General features: G+C 35.0%; 1 protein-coding gene across 8 annotated transcripts in view; it reads right to left on the bottom strand.

Annotated features, from left to right (window-relative positions):
* The window catches only part of SIPA1L2 (signal induced proliferation associated 1 like 2), a 224,505-nt gene that overhangs the window by 17,879 nt on the left and 191,025 nt on the right, over window positions 1-15,601 (bottom strand). For 7 of the 8 annotated variants that reach the window (XM_054821154.1, XM_054821159.1, XM_054821153.1 and 4 more), the window contains 6 exons: window positions 14,239-14,342; window positions 13,725-13,828; window positions 10,692-11,080; window positions 6,853-7,077; window positions 4,374-4,527; window positions 1,358-1,577 (listed from right to left, as the gene is read on the bottom strand). In XM_054821154.1, the coding sequence (XP_054677129.1) occupies window positions 1,358-1,577; window positions 4,374-4,527; window positions 6,853-7,077; window positions 10,692-11,080; window positions 13,725-13,828; window positions 14,239-14,342 (1,196 nt within the window). The remainder of the gene's footprint in view (window positions 1-1,357; window positions 1,578-4,373; window positions 4,528-6,852; window positions 7,078-10,691; window positions 11,081-13,724; window positions 13,829-14,238; window positions 14,343-15,601) is intronic. The other variant, XM_054821160.1, reaches the window with a different exon arrangement.

Raw genomic sequence — 15,601 nt, forward strand, 5'->3', positions numbered from 1 at the left:
GTACGCCAAACATGCATTCCTATCTGAAGCAGGAATTTAGCGCTTGTTTGTGATACCAGTTTGAAATTAATTAGTGGTTAGTGACTAAACTCAGTCTCATAGCTGAGGCCACTATAACTAGAAAAGTGTTTTGTATATAAGGCTTATTTCTGAAAGTTAGCAAGTGACTGCTAGTTCCTGAAGGACACAATGAATGACAGAGTCCTTTTTATTACTATTAAGTCATCTGTCTGTGTTCTCTCTGGACATGTGCCTACAAAAGTTCTTAATGCTTTCAAGAAATCAACCCACAGCTTCTTGGCTATGGACTTCAAAGTCCACGGTTGCTCTACGATTTTTTTTTAAATTGTGGTCAACTGTGATGCAATACTGAAGCAGCTAACTGAAAGTGCTTTTTTTTTTTTTTTTTTCTAGATTGGGTGTCCCCTATAGGTCAGCCTAAAATAACTGAGAAGTGATTTAACATTTTTTAAAAAACAATTCACTATTTTTAAGTATATAAATATGGATATGCAGCCTGAATATATGCATCTGGCTGCATAGATTTGGGCTGTGGTATAACAAGCATGTATATTTTTCACAATTTTCCCCCCTTTTTTTAAATTTTTATGATTTACATTCCATATTTTCCATAAAATACTACAAACTATAATTCATCACTCCATATTGGAATTATTGCAAGATAATAATATAGCAAAGACCTTGCTTATGAAGACCTCAAAAGTGAAGAGACACCTTCATAAAATAATTTTAACTTAGCACATCAGACTACTCTCTTTTCTGCTGTTAAAAATAAAATGTTATTTGCAAAGGTTTTACTAACATGTTAAAATAAAATTTATCATCAAATTCAGTTTTGAAATTGGAGATGATGACAACTATTGCACTTTTCCTTTTAAGATGTTACCAAAGCAATCAGCTAAATAAAAGCTGTCCCATTTAAATATTTTACTGAATATATCCATGAATATTTCAGTAATTTGAATGCACACAAAAAATAAGCAAATGAAAAAATTGAAACAAAACAGGCTAGCTTGGCTTAATGATGTCACCACTGGAAAATAAAATTATAACAAGAAATACCTTCAGATGAATGTTTGTTGCCTATCACTGGTCTCATGAAAGTTTTTTGGGAAATAAAATTAATGCTGTCTCCAAACATGATAAATCTGAATTGATCAGTAAGGTAGCATAAGCATGTACTGCTGACCAAATATGCTTTTACTAGGATATCCAGAACACTGATTTCATATTTGATAATTTAACCTTAAAATTAAAATCTAACTTAATACTTGGTGATTTGTTTGAGTTTATCACAAATATTCCAAACTCAACAATGACAGCAACAACCACTTACTTCTCAGATTTCCCATTCCAGGAGTCAGGCTCATTCTGGGAGGCAACGTGCTGTGATACGGTGGAGTAGTGCTGAATAAGATATCATTTGGCAAGGCCTGGTCTAGCATTGAACTTCGAGAGCTAGCATATGAAGATCCTCTTCGATTGCTACATATACTCTCATCAGATAGAGTACGATAAAGTGTCCTCCGTGGAGAAAGGTTTCCATAAAATGAAAACTAAACATAAAATATGAAGATAAAAGAACACATATTACTGGTTAAAATAATTTGCACGATCATATCCCATCATCAGTTCTTGGGAGTATTTTTCTGGGGAGGCACTCTGGAATTCTTGAGCTAATACAGAAGATCAGAGATTTGTTCCACCACATCAGATCTACTGGGGCTCAAAAGAGTTACTGAATGGGATCTTCATCCTTCGTCTTGATATTTTGGAACACATCACCATGAATTAATCAGATACTGTGTAGTTTTATTAATTCTGAAATGTTAAATGAAACCTCCATGGCCTTATGACAGCAATGTTTTCCAGAAATATATATAAGGTTACCAACTCTGCCAACATTTGTTTGAGACTATACATAGAGCTGTTAGATTTTAATTTGAAATGACTACACTTTACTATTAAACATTCTGAACTGATATATGGTGCAATATAATTCATTGGATGATAAAAGTGACTTGAGACACTGCATCTCTCCAGATATCACGAAATAAGCTTAGAAAAGAGGATAATAGAGTTCAGTGAAAACTGTTTATGCATTTCAAAAAGTCACTTAAATCACAACCCAAATATCTACAGTAAAACGAGATGTTACTGAATTGTAAAACTGGGCCATTCCACTTCATAAGTCATACTTCAGCACTGCAAATCCATTTATTCTTCACATCTACAAAGGTCAGTTATTGCCTTAATTATTTTAACTGGTTTGTCCTGCATATAACAATCTAATGTCTTTTGTAATTAATTATGAGTTACACTCCCTATGCAGAATATATGCTTAAGAGCACTAGCTTTTTAAAACAGTGAATAAAGCATAGAATTAAAGATATCTACATTGTTCTGTTTCTGACAAAACTTGCTCACTGATGAATACTTCTAAAAGGAATACACAGAAACACTCAACATGCCACAAGACACAGTCTTCACAAAATAAATACACTTCATAGTGCTAGTTCAGGAAAGCATCTATCTTGATGACAATACGGAACATACTCAATTGTTAGAATGCTTAACTACATCCCAGAGAAAACTGAGCGAGATATTCGGATTCTAATCTAGGAAAGCATCAAAATACTCCATCAGGTCTAGAGATTTGCCTGAAATAGATATGGGCCGTGAGAATAAACATCATCCAAAACTTTATTTTAACACATACATAAAGTAATCACAACTGACATAAGCAGCATCCCTAAATGAATGCATAGAAGACTTACACAGCATCCTTAAATGAACATGGTATCCTTCTATAAGCAGTGGTTAAAGAATACCAAAAGACCCTGAGCATAATTAGGAACCACATTGGACAAAAGGGTTAAAAACCTTCACCCTCTGAATGTAAGGATCTCCAATCCTCTTTCCTGCACTCAAGATTCCCAGCAAGCATCCTGCTGCAATTCTTGGCTGTTACTCAAGTCTCCCAACCTTACACTGCATCTTCTGTTTAAAAAAAATTGTTCAATATCTATCCAAACATGTTGAATGTTCATTGTTGGAGCTTTAGAGTTTCCTTTCAGGCTGTGACAAAAATTATCTAGAGGACTCTTTATTCCCTGATCAATGAATAAGGCAAAAGCAAATCAAAACCATGATTTGATTCTGTAGAATCTTACATATTCAGAAAATTCCTTCCTGGCTTCACTGTCAAAGACAACCGACTCACCTATAACAAGATTACTGCCCTCTATGAAGGCATAATCAAGGACTGGATACTGCCGAGTCCTACGGCTGGGGACCCCCTGCGAGTCAGGGCCTATGGTCTCTCACTTAGTGAGCTTTTGGTTGGGTGTCTTAGGAGGGGAAGGGGACAGCAGTAATTTATTTCAGGGTGGCCACACCTCCTCACTCCTTGTTGTTTCTTATTTAGATAGCTAGAAACATTGGCATCTCTTGAAATCATCACAGAAAACCAACTATTGTATCAGTCATAAATCACAAAAACCTCTAGGATGTTATTAATGAGAATTCAAACACATATAATGCATACTTAACATACTACACGTTAAAAATTATATATAATCTGAATTTTAAATTCAACTCTGCACTTAAAGGATTCCCATGTGTTACTTTTGTTCAGACATGATGATTACGCTATTTAGCACATTGTATAAACACAGTGGGTTAAGAGAGCGTTGAGTTAATATCGAAGTGTGACAATTATCTCAAGTAATTTTACTGCTTTGTGCTTTATTCCATATTAAGTACAGAATTCAGAATCATGTATACTTCAAGAAGTAGTAAATTTTAAGTTCTCTATCCACTTTTTGTGAACTTTTAAATATTACCATGTCTTCATACTATAAAGATCAGATATATGTTCTCCACTATCCTTTTGAGCAGTTGCCACTGATACCTACATGAAATTGTGATTCAGACTTCAAACAGAATTGTTGGTACTGAGTATCACAGGCCAGGGGAAAGTGGGCTACTTTTAGTCGTGTGCCTTATGACCTTATGAGGTGTATAAATTTAGGCATTCAACCTTGAAAATGTTACTTTTAACCATTGACATTATAATCAAGTTGCTCAACCTGCACCTGTCTCTGCTTAAGCTAAGCAGACATACTTAAACAAATACTGTATTTCATACATAATCATCAAACTGAGTATCATTTTCATATTGTGGGGAATGGCATTTTGGGACTTATGGTCAGTATTTATAGCATCCCCATGGAATATACTTAGTTTATACAAAATGATATTGCCTTCTCTATAGCAATTTTGGGAATACCAGAAGTTCATTTCTAAGGTAACTGTGTCTGAAATACAAAGAGCCAAAGAAAGTAGCTAACCTTTCTTCTCCCCTCCTCCATAGAGAGGCTGTCTGGCAGCATCAACTTCAGAAAATCTTCTTTGGACAAGACTTGCTGGCTTTCAACAATGGCATTCCTCACGGAAGTTTGGAGTGGACTTGATGCAGACACAGCATCAATATCATCATACACTCTGTTGAGACAATTGGTGGTTTTTAGCAATAGAGAAGCAATAGGGCTCTTGGATTTCAAAGACTGCATTCATTTTCTGTCACAAAGTAAAAATTGTTAGAATTATCTCCTGACACAGCACACACTTATTTAGAACATTTTTCAATAATTTCGTATTTATGAAACTGTTTGTGGGTCCAAAATGGAATTCTTAAACCACTGAAAAAGAACAATTTAGAAAAGCATAATGCTTGTTTCTTCTAGCTTATCTCTCTTTTTTTTAAGCATGACATTTCTCCATTGTTAAAGTTCTATTTATATCAACTTTTCCAATAGTTCATCCCAAAACACTTTAACTTTTACTTCCTTAGTAAATAAGAAAATCAATATTTTATAGTGCGATATTACATCCAGCTTCACAATCTGGAAGAATTACTATGGTCATCAATGGCAATGTTTGAAGTGTATTTCTAATCAATTGTGCCACGTGCCAAGTGTGTTTTCTTATAAGCAATTTTGTAAAGCTCTTTAGATAATTAAGGAAGACAGCTGTTTTATTTATCACAATATAAAAATGTATTTACAGTCAACAAAAGACTGTCAAACTGAATTATTATCTTTCAGCTTTGTTCCAGTAAGAAAGGAGAGAGAGAATTTTAACAGGTTTACTCTGGAAATGCAATTGAAGGAACTAGAGATTTCCAATCACACAGAACATACATTTGAAGCCATTACTTACTGCCAAGAGCAGCATAATCAGCGACTCGGTCTTCAGCAGAGAGGAAACAAGCTTTGCTACGGTAAAGTGTAATTCTCAGTGAATTATATCCTATAGTGGCACAACATTTAGCAATTGACCTGATTTCCATCATCACTGCTAATTAGAGATGTTATTTTATTTCAATATAATTATCCTCAGAGAGATATTTCCTCTCTGTGACATATAGAAAGCCTTCCTAGAAAGAGGTGAAGCAACGTTCTACGCCATGGAAAAATCTGAAAATCTTTTCTGATATATGAAGTGCTGCCATATTCAGTTAATATTTCTTGAACAGAACTAGCTCTTGAAGATAGTTTTCTAAATTGCTGTGGTTTCAATCTCAATGACACAATTAATTATGTAATTTTGTTTTAAGGGTTCCATTCAAAATAAAGAGAAATTGTTTCAGGAGTTCAACAAATTCAAAATGCAAAAACTTGTGGGAATCAATGAAGTTACCACTTTTTAAGTGCAATACTACTACAACTGAACAACTTAAGCAATTAAAACACTGGGGGGGGAAAATGAAATCACCAGTACAATAACCAGGACAGGAAGGTAGTAGCATCTTCTGCTTTTGAAAATAGGAAAGTAAGAGCTTAACTTCAGGCTCATATTTCATAGTACATGTATTCTAGCTTATAATTTACAATATTAATCTTACCATAAATATGCAGATATATATGCAATATATGCACTGGAAAAGTATTATCTCTGTCTACATTTGAGATATTGCATCTTTTTCCTTTGAGAGCAAGCCTTTTTCTTTCACCTAAGAACACATTCCTCATGAGCTATTCCTGTGTTAAGCTGTGTATATAGCTGTTTGTTAGAACTGCTCTGAATATTGTTGTCTAAATGTCACTTGCTTAAAAAAAAAAAGTTAGCTTCAGTGGAGTCTGCACGTTTTGTAGACTCTCTTGAAGAGAGGGTCAGGCATATCTGCACTTAATCTTTGTCTTGTGGGGCCCTAATCACCAGTTGGCATCTGGTTCTTGAAAAACAAAGTCTGAAAAAATACTAAACCACCACTAAAATATCTCCAACTGGCACTAATTTTTCTTAATTATCTACCATAGGTCACTGATAAGTTTATGGTCATCTCTCTCATCTGTAATGTATTTGCTGATGTAATAGGTAACAAGGTAGTAAGGTTTAATACAGAAACGTCAGGAAGTAAGCATTTTCCAACTGACTAAAGTTCCTGGAGATTTCTAGAAAAGGTCTTTAAGATCTTAATAAATTTGTAGCTTCCAAATTGTTTCCTAGAGATTCAAAATGGAAATTCAGAATGTCTGACATCACCATACATTTTTGCCTATACACACTTTCAGAAATTTCTGTCAGCTTGCTTTATTTAACACATGGGAAAAAGATGCAGCCGGATAGTACAGAGGAAAAACAGTATCCTGCAGTTAATGTCTTTTTTTCTTTTTTGGGATGTACCTCTGATACATAAAGGCACAGAAAAAGAAACCCAAACATTTAAAAGTGAAATGGAATTTGTAATTTTTCATCTTTCTATCCTATTTTAAAATTTATTTTCATTACCCTTCTTCCCCCAAGAAAGTTGAACAGAGTTCTTACTCATGGCATTCGGAAATTTCTGATTCTTCAGGTGTAGGACTTCCTTCTGATTTTTTCCATCCAATGACATATTTACTCACTGCTCCTTGCCTGTGGTATGGTTTTGAAACCGACCCAGAAACCTGTTGACTACTATTCTGCGACACTATATAGACTTTGGAGGTATCTAGGGAGCCACTCTTTTTAGAGCAATGTGTTGATGGGCTTCCTGAATGATGTGACCCACTGAAAAAGTAAAGAAAACACACAAAAGCAAAAATGAAGTCTGCTATACAACAAGAGATAAGAAATGCTTCGCCTGGTATGCAGCTATAATTCTTAATGTTGAGTTTTTCCTCAAGGTTAAAACCAAGGTAGCAATATTGGTACAGTAATTTTCTACATACTGCAGCGCATACATTAAAGCTCTTTGAGAACACAATTGTGATGAGATTCTAAATCAAGTAATGCATATAATTCAACTTGCTGAAATGCCAATGCAAACTGATACGAATTAAAATCAAAATACTAAGTTCAAGACATAGATATAGAATTTGTGCGTACAATTTTAAGTAAATATGTACACACACATTATTAATGGTATAATTCCATTTACGTCAAGAACTACATAGGGAATTACCCCAAGTATCCCTCTAATTATAAAACTTATGTGCCTTTCCACTTCATGTTAATTTTGCCAATTCACGCCAGTTTAAGCTGTGTCTTTCATTCAGTACCATTGAGAATTTAATATTAACTGAAGTAAATTTCAGTTCAACAAAAACAGTCCTCTGGATAATTTTAATAGCCTTTTATTATGAGTAATAGCACTAGTAGGCAGTAATGAAACCTTTTACTGAAGGCTTTCAAAATGGTTTAAAAAGAACTAAACCAAACACTTCCTTGAAGAATAAATTTCTTCTTTTCATCTTGCAGGTGAAGTAACTGAAGCATAAACCAAATGCCTTGCCTAAAATCAGAGGCTGGAACCTGAAGCAGCAGCTCCTAACTTTTGTTGTTGGTTTACAAATACCAAACACAGTGCTATCTTTTAATCTAATTCCAAGAGCATGGGATTAATTCACAGAGGACCAGAAGGTGTTCCTGAAAGTGGAACAGACATGGTTACTTTGCTGTCCACGCAGAGTCAAATACAAGCAATGCACACGCATAGGTGTCATTAGATCAAATTAAAATGCCCACCGTGGAAGAAAGGTGAATCATTACTAATTCTGATCACAGTTAGTATGTGCATTTACTCTTAAAACCAATTTATTTTCTCTCCTCTCCTCCCTGTTTTTTGCTTCCCCAAAAGTAGCAACAAGATTATGACGTTTTGGGGGAAGAAAATAATGCAGATTATGTTAAAAGCTTTTTTGCTTGCTATCCTTGCAAATATGCAAAGCAATGATGTAAAGACGTGGTGAAGAAAATAATTCAGTTATGAAAAACTGAAATCTAAAGATGAAGCAAACATTGAAGCACAATGTAAAATACATATCAGATTGACAGCAAGGACATTATCCAGAGGATTTTAGACTTCTATTTGTAACTAAATAAATAAGGGAATATTTTTGGAAGTGAAGAAATAAAATGCTTATAAAAGCCTGGTTTTAGATAATGAGTTCAATGCAATGGCTGGAACAAGCAGTATATATTTTTAGGATCCAAAAGATGTTCTACGTAAGAAACAAAGCAAAACTAAAGGCAATGAAGCTAAGCTGTTTCAGCTACAGTAACATGAAGGTATTTGATAATTCATGTGCATAATTAATATAAAATAGGAGAGATAAAACCATTAATAACAGAGCTGTTAGACATGAAGTTGTGCATAACTCAAGTCAGTCTTGTAGTTTGAGATAGTTTCACACAGCAGGTTTAAATCTATAAATCTTACTTGGACACTATAGCATTAGTTTTTTCAGGGGGTTCTTTATCTGCTGATGTTAGAGAATCAGGCCAGTATCTTTCAATGAACCAATATCTTTCCTATGCATTGCACTTTATCTATTCAGTACGCAATGCAATTTTAATAAAGAAATGTTGCATTTATAGATCAATTATATTCCACCAGTCTGTGGGCTTGCTTCTGGAAGTTTTACACTGTTTAGCTACTGCAGAACAAGTGTACTATTTAACATTAATAAAATAATTGTGAATGCATGCCTTGATAGTGTTAGAATTTAATCTTTATGAAGAAGTACAAACTCAGTGACTGACTCAGTTGGAAAATATGTATAGGATTTGGCAGTAGATATCACATGCTTATATGTTAAATCAACTTTCTTATGTCTATTTGAACACGTCAGTGTTGCAGCATCATAGCAATAAAAAGATATACTTTTTAATAATGCAGGCCTGTGCATTATTAGGGTGCTGTATAGGTGATGCCAGCTTTAAAATCCAACAGCAAAATTATTTATCACTCCAACATAACTTGAAGGACATGTAAGCATGTAAGCAAAGTTTAAATAAAACAGTTGGGTCACATAAGTCTGGCATTTTCCTATAGCAAAAGGATTTGGCACACAAATTAGAAGGTGATCATTTGAAACACGTTGCTATTACCAAAGTGTAAGTGGGCAAGCCTAATGTGAGTCATCATCTCAACAATATGTACTACTTTGAAAATGCATGGGTAAATCACTTAAAATCTATTTTTTTTTTTTTTTAAGAAAAAATAAAAATTAATTAATCCATAAAATGTTTATTCCACAGAAGTGAGCAGCAGACTAATGGCTGCCTGGCACTTTAAATATGACAGCTGCCACACAAGTGCTGAGAGTACATATTCTAGGCATTAGAAATCTATTTCAGCTCATTATGATGAAGTCCTAGAAACATAGAGCTTATTTCTAGCACTTTAGAAGTCTCAATATATAAATTTAAATGTCAACACACAGAAAGCAGAGTAAATCTGGAGCTTCTACATTATCACAGGGGTAGGGAAAGCTTAATGTGAAAGCATTTACCTAGTTTTCACAATAGTTTATATCTTCCATAACTTGTGAAAAAGAAATAATCTAAAAAGTCAGAGTTAAGTATGCAAGACTAATTCACTCATGTCAAGCATATAAAGAAATGAGGATACAGGATATTATTTGGTTATTTTCCTGTACTAATTGACATTGAAACCAGAAAAAATCAGAGGGAACGAAGAACAATTAATTTCCTTCCATCCTTTACAGCATAAAAACTGTAACACATAGACCAAAGCTTCAACTTCAAAGTTACCATAAAAATGGGAATTAGGAAATAAAGGCAACCAGCTGTAAAAGTGTATTTCAAAGTTTGTTTTACAACAAATGTACCATGCACACATTTCACTGGTAGGAAAAAGAAGAGCTGAAAATCAATCAGAAATTCAGTTCAACAAACAAAATTATAAAGCGTACATCACAATAATGTAAATTAGAAGGGATGGTACGCAGTGCAGTTTCACTACATGTAAAAATTGTCCATCACTATATGTAAAAATTATCCATTGCAATTTCTCTGATTTCTCTCAGCATTAACTCCCAGGTAATTTGTTACATTGTACTAAAAAAAAAAAAAAAAGTGAAATAAATTCTAGGTGCAAACTTCACTTTTACTCAGGGATGTTTCCCAACTTTAAAACCTAAGCAATGTGCACAAGGTCACATATAAATTCTCCATCAGATCTGGGAGTAGGGCTAGCTATGCTTTTTAGGGACACTCACCCAAAATTGCCTGAAAATTGCTACACTTTCTCATATAGGCATTTAAATACAACAAAAAAAATCAAAATCAGTTAAGTGTGCTTTCAAAGAAAGGTAAACAGAATAACGAGAGTTCTCTGAAGGTTAATCTATAATCCTTAATTTGTAAGAAACACATACCTGGAATGAGAGGAGATTTCACTTAGGTCTCCCATACTGCCTTCAGCTGTATGACTGGCAGAAATAGCAGAGGCATAGCTGTGAACAGCATAGATTTTAGCTGGATCATCATCTGGCCCAGGAGTTTCAGAAGACTCGGTCCACTGCTCAGTACGACAATGTACTCCAGACCTGCTACCAGCAAGGTGCAAAGGGGCCAGAAGAGGAGCGGGCATGCAGGGAGCCGTATCAATTCCACTGTCAGTAGAAGCCCCCTTTATATAAGTTAATCCAAGCAGCTCAGGATCCATCAGATCTCCAGAACCAAAGTGTTTTTCATCACTGTTGCTGGATGTATTACTGGATAGGGTGTTGCTGCTTGAGTGGCTTGAACAGCTTTTGTCTCCAATCTTAACAACAAGGAGAAAAAAAAGAAAAGACTCCTCTCAAGTTAAATAGTAAAATATTTATTTTCATGTAAATTATTGAATTTGTGCCATTCAAAGACCATTTTATTATTTTTATAGTATGCTATAATATAACTGCAAAGTATGAAAAGAGCTAATTATACCACCAGTTTCTATGAAATGAATTCCACAACTGGCTAGACACGTTAAAGGTTGATGTCACTGCAAATAAAAAGACTCTAGTTCCATCTTCTATGGTAAATCTTAAAATCACACTTGAATTTTCTGATTATAGGACCCGCTTAACATCCATAAAATTGCATTTCTGAACAGTTAAAATAAGCATTTGTTAAAGCTAGAAGCATTGGTAATTATTTGTTTAAATAAGCTCTACTGCAAATCTAAAAAACACCGACGACGGAATTACAGTTGGCTTTTTCTCAGTGTGGGTGAAATATGCAGCTTATTGGATCAAATCCAGTTGGATGTGTGGCTAGCTAAATTGAAGCCAATTGCGATGTATGTCTACCAGATGAAAGTAACTGAAGTCACGGGGCCCTAAGCTAAGCATTGCTATTGAAGTGGAATAATTATGTCAGCCATTTGTGTCAATAAAGTTGGGGGTTTTTGCTGGTTTTTAAGAGAGATTTTATAGACTGGATTAACTTATCTATGTGACAGAGTAGCATAAGGGCAGATGGACTTCTATTAAGTAGAATGTAAGTGGGAAGGGTGACTAACTTTTTTATGAGATCCCCCTCCTAGCAGAAGCATATAAACATAGCAGTTGCTCACACATTAAAGCAGTTAGACCAGGCAGCCTTTCCAGAAATGATAGTTCTATTCCATATGGAAGTTAACAGGGAGTTAACAACATTTGACAAAATTATTTTAGAAAAGAAGGAGGGGTTACATTTGCATTCATTCTAACCTTTACAAGGGGGCTTTCATCTTAAAAACAATGGAACAATGGAACAATTGATAAAAATACAATGAGCAGTTTTTCCAAGGAAAGGGACTTGGAGAAAGCTGTCTGGAGAAAAGGCATGTCACTTCTTACTGTAAATGCAAAAGGGAACCAAAGTGGAAATAAACAAGGTGGGGGGAAGTTCAAAGGCATAAAATTAGCCTCAGAAGATGTATTGCATGTATTAACCTTCTCAAAAATTTCCTGTGTGTTGCTGAACATACATGCTTAGGCACCTTCCTGACTCCGCAAGCAGCAGAGAATCTGGACAGCAGCTATTGATACAGACATCTTGGACTGCTCAAAGTTCACTATGGACATAGCTTAGGATCATTTTATGCATTTCCTTGTGCCAAAAGAAATTACTGTATGAAAGCTCAGCATGGTCCTAATTGTTACATGTTGATAAAGATTATGTCATGGAGCAAGATTTAACAAATAAAAAAAAAAAAATCAGCAGGAATATGATATTTATTCCAAGGCAACAAAGAAAGCTTGAAGATAGCCAGTGAAATCCCATTCCCCCATCCTCTCCCCAAGTTAAAACTGATAAAAAGACAGCATAGACATTTCTCTGGCTGGCAGAGAGTCATATGGCAAATGGAGCTGAACAAAAAGTGGATGCACAAGAGAACATTACAAGGTCCTTTACAAGGTGATGACCCTTTTTTTCTATTTTACAGCATCTAACAACAAAATATCCTAATTTTATAAATATTATCTTTATAATAATGCTGGTTCTTACTTTGTACAATATAGTTATTTTGCAACTGCACTACACACATGCATATGCAGACAAACACAAGCATGTGCCCATTAAGAAATTTTCTGTTCAGATCCCCACTATCCTAAAAGCATGAGAGGTCCCATTAGCATAAACTCTGACTGAAGTTAAGCAAATTCAGCATTTAACTTTGGCATCGGTGTTGTTTTTAATACTGAGTGTTATATATACTGATTCTAGCTTCCTGTCAACTTCAGTTTAAGGTATAAGAAAGTGATTCTGTTTATGATAGTTTTTTTGAGAAGCATCAAGCTAGATTCTCATAAGGTACCAACATACATAAGATGAGAAACTGGCCTCATATTCTTACCATGTAAGTCTACAAATAGCGTACAGATTCCTACCACATATAGCAGGTTTGTGTAACAAACACACAAAAAAAGGAAGACCATGCATATCATTAGTGTATGTTCCATCTTTAAGTCATTGAGGATTTTGCCATTACTGGAGACAAGCCACTAAACTAGGTAGACTAGAAATCTGTTCAGCATTCCCAACATACAAACGACATTTTTTATAGTGCTTATTGGTAATTATACTACATGACTGTTTCACACAACATGACGAGTGGTATAGTGAATATAATTTTTTGTTTATAAAGGATATGAAATACTTCACAGATTAAGCAAGCCAGTATAAATGAAGCTGTAAATACACAGCGGAGTGCAGACTGTACTAGTTTTATCTCCTCAATGCCCCAGACCCAATCCCTCCTGGAGTTCTTAGTTTATAAACGGGGATTAAGCATACTCAATTCACCCCACGTCTAGGTGAGCATACTCGTCTGCCAAAACACACAGTGGTCTTCATAAATTACTAAAATGTATTTCTTTAAGTCCAAGGCAGGGTTTGTTTTTGGTTTAGAGTTTCAAATGACATCCAAATAAAAGACTTACATGTGAAAGTTTGTTTGGCGACTCCTTGCCACTGCTTTCTTTCTGTAAAGCCCGGTCTTTGTAGGAGCTCAGGACTTTGGTCGATGGTGCATGCCACTTGGTTTCTGTCATAAATAATTGTGTTTTAATTTCTGAATGCTAAAAGGATGAGTATACTGTACAAAGAAAAAAGGCACATGACTTAGCATCAGGTTTCAAACCCGTACACTCTTTGGAATCAGAAACGTGTGTCTTTGCAGAATTTCCTAAGATCTAGTTTTTCAATGATCATTAAAAGAAGTTCAACCTGCTTTTCATCATTCATGGGGCTTTCTGAAGTTCAGGAGTAGTTTGTTCCAAATATTATCTAAATATCCCCCATCATATTCTGCTGGACTGCCTGTAACAGTTCCCGCTTTCACTGTCATATTACGTGCTCTTTGTGTATCAAACCTCCGCATCAGAAGCTGGCTGCACTCAACATGCACTGCATTGCAAAGAACATTTATTTTTAAGATATAGTGGGTTTTATTACCAGAATGTCGAGTTCCTTCCAAAGTTTCCTCTCGTTCTCTGCCTCCTTCACACTCCAGTGAGCCTGAACCTTGGTGGTGTTCATGAAGCAAAGGGGACTGGCACCTTTTAACATAAGCAGAAAATTAAGCTGTTTGGGTTTTTTTCCTAGAAAATTAGGTACATGATGAACAGCAACACTCTTCAAAGCAAATAATTTGTGATTTGTTTAAACAATCATCACCCCACACCCCCCCCAAGCAATTATAGTAACATTTCCAAACACTGCACAGAAATACTTATATGCAATTTTTTCAACAGCACACTGTTATATCTTAAGTGTAAACAGGCCAAGATGACATTAAACTTTAAGAAGAAATGCATTCTTGGGGCTATATATCCAGAGGTTTTTGCAGTGGAGAACTATGGTAGTGTACCCTTAACTGCTTTATGAACTAAGCCCCGCAGAAAGTAACTCTCTAGTTTTGCAGGTTTTCACACTCTGAACACAAAACCTAGTACCAGAGCTATTGCTTTGTATTGTATTGCAAAAGTTAAATTATGTCACAAAGCAACACAGTAAAACCAAGACTGCTGTTAGAAATAACTGTGCTGGAAAAATGACACAAGATACATTTTCATATGTTTACTGTCAAAAAAATTGCTATAGTTTTATTTGAATTATTAGCATCTATTTAGCTGCCACAGATTTCAGCGAGTATTCTGAAATTCCTTGAAGAGTCTCCAAGATATTGCATATATATCTGCTACACGGAATATCTTATCCGCAAACAGTCATGCCAAAGCAATATTAAACTTACAGACAAGGAGTCAAGCTGATGTTTTCAATATTCACACTTTTTCTGAAAAGTAGCTTCTGAAAGCCAAGTGGCACGTCTGGAATGCTTTTATATTATGCTACGTAGATACTGCCATAGCTCATTTTATAACAGGAGTGTTTTCGGCAGCTATATTTATACAACAAAATGATAAATTTAAGTAATTGAGAACAGATGTCTCACATAATATTCTTATAACATGGACGGTATATTGAGGTGGTCTTTTATACACAGATAGCTAACTTCTGAAACTTCAGCACCAAGGGATTAACAGGGATGTGAAAGAACCATCTATACAGCCTTTTAGAGAGAAGAGACCTCTGAAAGAGTGCTACTCTTTTTGAGCACAGATGCCAGGGAATGGATGCCACTGGAACAAGCACAGTAGGAAATAAAACTTTTGAAGACCATAAAGATTTTTTTTTAATCAAATACTCTTCCACTGAAGCAAAAGGAGGAGAAATTATTATTTTATTCCAGTTCTGAGTTACTAGCTGATTTCTGCACTGTTTCTGGGAAAGCAAATCTAAGATCTATTTGATATTT

Source organism: Grus americana, chromosome 3, assembly GCF_028858705.1.
Source record: "Grus americana isolate bGruAme1 chromosome 3, bGruAme1.mat, whole genome shotgun sequence".
NCBI classification, from domain to species: Eukaryota; Metazoa; Chordata; class Aves; order Gruiformes; family Gruidae; genus Grus; species Grus americana.